The sequence below is a fragment of the Priapulus caudatus genome, unplaced genomic scaffold (genome assembly GCF_000485595.1).
Source record: "Priapulus caudatus unplaced genomic scaffold, Priapulus_caudatus-5.0.1 Scaffold132, whole genome shotgun sequence".
NCBI lineage: Eukaryota > Metazoa > Priapulida > Priapulimorpha > Priapulimorphida > Priapulidae > Priapulus > Priapulus caudatus.
The window spans coordinates 312,698-318,697 of NW_014577193.1; the positions used below are offsets into that span (position 1 = coordinate 312,698).

The window sequence follows — 6,000 nt, forward strand, 5'->3', positions numbered from 1 at the left end:
CGGCATTCGCTGCGCCGCGGGTGTGGGGCGAGTGGCGTGTGGTAAGTGTGATCGTAGAGAGACACGGGAAAGAATGCAGGATATTCTGGCGGTGATGGTGGTGGGAGGATACAGTGGAAGAAAGTAGATGTTCTCTGTGTGGTGGTGGGGGTGGGGGCACTAAACGCGTAGTCATCGGAAAACATGGTGTATGAAAGTAGGCTAGGGGCGGGCTCTTTGGTAAGCATGGTCTTCTTGAGAGTGGCGTGATGGTCGTTCCGTGCGAATCATGATGACATTACTGGTCAACTGTCTAGCAGGCTTACAGACTTATGACACAGTGTAATGTCATGACGTCAGTTGTGCTGTGCAATTTCAGCTTCGTAGTGGGACAACTTAGTGTGTTAACCAAACCACCAACAAGTTAGCCATGTGACCGCATTTTCTCGTCAAGTGACTGTTGGTCTTCTTTTTTAGCTCATCTGACATAGTCAGATGCAGCTTGTAGAATCGCATGATCGTCCGTCCGTCCGTCCGTGCGAGCGTCCGTCCGTCGTGCGAGCGTCCGTCGTCCGTCCGTCAACAGTTGGGCACAAATCTTAACCGCTCGACGTACGGTCACGATATTCGGAAGTGGGGGGGTGTAATCCGAAAACAGAGTTGGATGTCGAAGCTGGGGTCAAAGGTCAAAGGTCAAGAGGTGTAAAAGAAGGGGAAACATTCCCTCCTTAAACTTAAGGTATAGGGAGGAAATGCAGAATTGCGGCACAAATCTAAACGGCTCGACCTAGGCTCGTGATAGTCGGTGTATAGCATCATGGTAGGAAAAGCCATCACTGTGCTGAAATTGGAGGTCACAGGTCAAAGGTCAAATGGGGCACAGGGCAGATTTTAGACATTTTCTCGAGGACATGGTGGCTGACGCAGCGATTGAAAAAACTTTTTGTTTTCAGCGGTGACCTACCATTTTTATGGCTTTATTGAAAGGACCATGAAATGTGCTTTCCACTGACGTGCGAAGAGTAAGTGTCTGATAACCTTTTGACCCTCAAGAGGAGGGTTAAACATGGATTTGTTGACTGTTAACAAAGGAGTGAACTGCTTTTGCTATTAGAGCCCCTCCCCCCACCCTCCCCACCCTCCCCCCGCCCCTTCCCCCACCCTCCCCTACCCTCCATCTGCTGCGATAGGTGGGCATGTCCTAACAATGAGATGTGTACGCAACTGCGTGTCTGCATATCTGCACCTAACAAATGTGGTACTACGCACGACTGAAATTTTACGTTTATAACCGTAGCAACACACCTCAGATGAGCCCAGACGCTCTGCGGCTCTTGTTGACTGCTCGTCGTATAACCGTTTACTCTTGTCGTGTGACTGCTTACTGTGCGTGAGCTTTGGCAAAGTGGGCCGTCAGTCGAGGGCCTGGCTGAAGCTCTTCTTGCAAACGTCACAGCGATACGGTTTCTCACCGGCTGAGTGCGCATGTGCTTGTGCAGGTCCGACACAGATGCAATGCGCAGCTTACACACGTCGCACTGGTACCGTCTCTTCCCAGTGTGCACTTGCTCGTGCGAAACAAGATGCTGCTTGCGAGCGAACGTCGCTGCACAAGTATCGCACGCAAATGGTTTCTTGCCGGTGTGAACCATGAGATGCTTCTTCAGGTCGGAATGTGTCGCACTGCGTTGCTCGCACACGTGGCAGGTGTACGGTTTCTCTCCCGTGTGTATGCGCAGATGTGACTTTAGATGCCCGTTGATCTTAAACCGTGCTGGACACACTGTGCAGCTGTAGGGTCTCTCACCTGTGTGTATGCTGCGTGTGTGCTTGTTTAAGTTTGACAGGCTGCGGAAAGCCCACTGACACACTTTACACTTGTGGGGGTCTCCTCCGTGTGTGTGGAGCATGATGGTCCATCAGTCGCTGCCGTATTTTGAACGTTGCACCGCACACGTCACATTTGTACGGTCTCTCGTCGCTGTGTCTGTGCATGTGGCTTATCACACCATGCCGAGTTTTAAACGTCGCTGCACACACGTCACATTTGTGCGGCCTCTTGTCGCTGTGCTTAAGTGCGTGGTTCTTTAGTACTTCTTTAGTTTTAAATGACAACACACATACATCGCATTGGTATGGTCGATCTTTTCTGTGCGTTTTCATGTGAATTCTCAACGACTGTTGAGTTTTAAATGACGCCTCACACACGTCGCATCCGTACGGTCTATCTTTCTGGTGCGTGCGCATGTGATACGCCAGTCCTTCGTGAGTCTCATACGGCAACCGACAAACGTCACATGTGTACATTTTCTCTTCCGTGCACTGGCTCGCACGCTGCTTCGCGTCGCGCGGCGTCCCGGTGTCTGCGCACGCGGCCGGCTGGCGAGGCGCCCGTCGTCTGACGCGCTGCTTCGCGCTCGCGCCGGCGTCCCGGTGTCCGCGCACGCGGTCGGCTGGCGAGCGCGCCGTCGTCTGACGCGCTGCTTGGCGTCGCGCGGCGTCCCGTGTGCCGCGCACGGCTCCGCGTCGCTGCGCGACGGCGCCCGTCGCTCCTGCACGCGCTGCCTTCGGCGGTCGCGCGGCGTCCCGCGTTGTCGCGCACGGCGGTCGCTGGCGAGGCGCCCGTCGTCTGACGCGCTGGCTTCGTCGGCGTCCCCGTGTGGTCTGCGCAGGCGGCCGGCTGGTAGGCGCCCGTCGTCTGACGCGCTGCTTCGCGTCGCGCCGGCCGTTCCCGGGTGTCTGCGCAGGCGGCCGGCTGGTGAGCGCGCCCGTCGTCTGACGCGCTGCTTGCGTGTCGTGCGGCGTCCCGCCGTCGTCCGTCGTCGCCGCGTGCAGGGTCATGTGCGAGCGGAGCACGGAGGCGGCGATGAAGGCGGCGCCGCAGACGTCGCACGCGTACGCGCGCTCGCCCGTGTGCGTCGCGATGTGCACGTGCAGCACGTCGAGACGCACGAACGCGAGTCCGCAGATGTCGCACGCGTACGACTCGCCAGGTGGCGCCTCTGCCAGTTTTTCAGTACCGACTCGCCAGGTGGCGTGTTGCCAAGTAGCCGGATCTTGCAGTGGCGTTTTCGTTGCCAGAGGTAGCCGATCCCACCAGGTGGCCGCTTCACAAGTTAGCGATTCACTAAGGGTCGTGTGCTTTACCAAGTACTGATTCGCCAGGTAGCGGTGAGATGTCAGTTAATGACTTACGAGGTGGCAACTCGACAAGTGGTGATTCGCGATGCAACGACTTGCTAGACTCGCCGACGGAATACTCGCAGTGTTGCCGCGGCACCGACTCTTCGGGCATGCTGTAGGTGGCGCCGGTGTTGCAGCCCTCTGTCGCGGTGTGTCTATCCCAGCAGTGCTCACATTTCACGATGGACTCACTCGCCTCGTTCACGGCACCGAGACCGCACGAGTCGCGCGCGAGTGTCTGGCCGCCAGGTGGAGTGAGCAGCTCGCTCTTGCAGTCTTGTTGGAGCAGTATGTTGCTCATGGTCACATTACAGGCGAATCTCACATGTGCTCTTTCTCCAGGATTCTCAACCAATTCTGAAAATCATGATAACACTTTTATCTCTCGCATTTTCTCTAGCTCTCTCTCTCTCTCTCTCTCTCGCTCTCTCTCTCTTGCACTCTAATCCGTTCTCTTGTTTCGTTTGGTTTCCTCTCTGTCATTTGGTTCAGTCTGTGATAAAATGTGTTATTGGGGTTATTACACTGACACAAAGGTGTTATATCGATATACGTTAATATATCAATATAAAAGTACTGAACCTATTATCACTGCCCAACACTTACACGACAGCTCATGTTAAAATGAGAATATAATTTGGTTTAGATATAGAACCATATGAAATTGCACTATGCTATAAGACTTCATACCCACCTTTTTTTACTCGAGCCATCTGTGATTTTGCCAACTGTTAATATCAAACCTGATCAATTCCTTTGGCCTTGACGCTTGTGAGTTTACGGCTCTAGAATGCACACCTCTACTCCTGTAACAACATGGAGAAGCTGTGTAACTAGTTAACGCCATTCTGATTCACACACATTATACTACGATTTTGGACGTAGTCCAGGGGTGGAGACTCGACCAATGATTGTGTACATTGTATTATTTTTGTTCTCATAGCCTGTATCATAGACTAAGAATATTCTTAGTCTATGCCTGTATCTTTGTGTTTGTTGTTACACTACAATGAGTGGCCCAAGGATATAAGAGCTGTCCACATTTTCACATTTGCACATGTCGCACATTGCGAAAATGAATTGTGGTCAGCGCTTATATCCATGAACCCAATGAGTATGCATGATTCCATTTTATTTGTTAATCGATGTAGAACCGCTATAGTATTGTGCTTAAATGACTCGTTACCCAAGATTCCTACTTGGTGACGAAGATTCCTGCTTGTTCAAAGATTCAAATTCCTATTTACAAAGGTCAATGTTGGCAGCTCTGGTATTGAGTATTGTTATCCTTAAATGCCAGGTATCTATGCTAGTAGTAGTAGCCTAAAAATAGTCTCATGGTCTAGCAGTAGGGATAAAAGAAGGCTAACGCTCCATTAGGAGTGTTCCCAACTTTGATATCATTAATGATTAATGATTGATAATCCTAAATATGTATACAATATAAAAAGCAAAGTATAGTTTTTGCGTGCTCTTCATTGCATTTGTTTGCTTACATGCAGCGTGGGTATGAGCCATCAAAGAAGATGTCACTCTTCGAATTCCTGATCGTTTTACCCAATGTGTATAGTGCTTCCATCTCTCGGGCAAGGACAAGTTTAATTTACGTTATTATGTGTACCCACTGTTTAGCACATACTACTTTCTGATTCACACCGCCTGCCGTTGCATGGGGGTTGTCCGGCAGGCATGACACCGAATGTGTAATGTGCATGAATGTAATAAATCCCTTTAATGTCTGTATGGTTTGGGTGTTTCTGATGCTAGAGCAATGATTTCCTGAGTAATGTGACATACAGGTTATGAGTGAGCATTACTTCTTAATCCGGCAGCCTGTACCTGCAACTCAGTAAATAAGTTGACAAAAATAACTTATATATAGTCACGTAAAAATAACATTCACACACATGGCTCCTTATTAGTATAATAGTTAGTGTAAATATTATAAAATAGGTCTTATTAACCAATGTCCTCTACACAACTTCTTGTAAACATGCATCTATTATAATGTCAGATCACATAACTAACCAGCTGTATTAATGGGTGATGGACAGTAATACCTTATTATTAATCCATATCATTTTCCTTACAACTCATTTTCATTTTTATGGACTGTTTGTATTTTTTATTATGTAATCATTACTCGGCAATTTTTTTTATGATAATTTGTTAGAATTGTATCTAATTGATGATAAATCTACCACCAGTGATGATTTCATACTTGTAATAATCGTAATATAAGCTAGAATTAATGCCTTCCAATTATATTAACCTAGAGGCAACTCCACAAAAGAAAGTAGTAAACAGATTCCAATATTGGCGAGTATTGTGTATCGTTAATTATCATGCGTAAGATCGAATGATGCTGAAGCTGTAACTGAGGCTGAAGCTGTGACTGATGCTGAAGCTGTGACTTATGCTGAAGCTGTGACTGATGCTGAAGCTGTGACTGATGCTGAAGCTGTGACTGATGCTGAAGCTGTGACTGATGCTAAACATGTGACTTATGCTGAAGCTGTGACTGATGCTAAACATGTGACTTATGCTGAAGCTGTGACAGATGCTGAAGCTGTGACTGATGCTAAAGCTGTGACTTATGCAACATGGTCTTTATGCTGAAGCTGTGACTGATGCTGAAGTGTGACTGATGCTAAAGCTGTGAACTGATGCTGAAGCTGTGACTGATGCTGAGGCTGCAATCTAGTGAGCAATGAAAACTGCCCAACAGCTACATCAGCTGACGATGTTATTCCGCTCTCTGGCAGAGCCGAGGACCGAAGCCGTGTCACTGCTCGGTTCTCTCATCTGCTTGTGTAACTGTACGGCTCGATGCCCGTG

At 49.0% G+C, this 6,000-nt stretch overlaps 1 protein-coding gene across 1 annotated transcript in view; it reads right to left on the reverse strand.

Annotated features, from left to right (window-relative positions):
* Positions 1-452: 452 nt before the first annotated feature.
* The window catches only part of LOC106805893 (zinc finger protein 271-like), a 7,268-nt gene continuing 1,720 nt past the window's right edge, over positions 453-6,000 (reverse strand). Inside the window, exons 2-5 of the mRNA XM_014807662.1 lie at positions 3,260-3,519; positions 2,845-3,132; positions 1,452-1,742; positions 453-461 (exon numbers count right to left, since the gene is read on the reverse strand). Of these exons, the coding sequence (XP_014663148.1) occupies positions 453-461; positions 1,452-1,742; positions 2,845-3,132; positions 3,260-3,519 (848 nt within the window). The remainder of the gene's footprint in view (positions 462-1,451; positions 1,743-2,844; positions 3,133-3,259; positions 3,520-6,000) is intronic.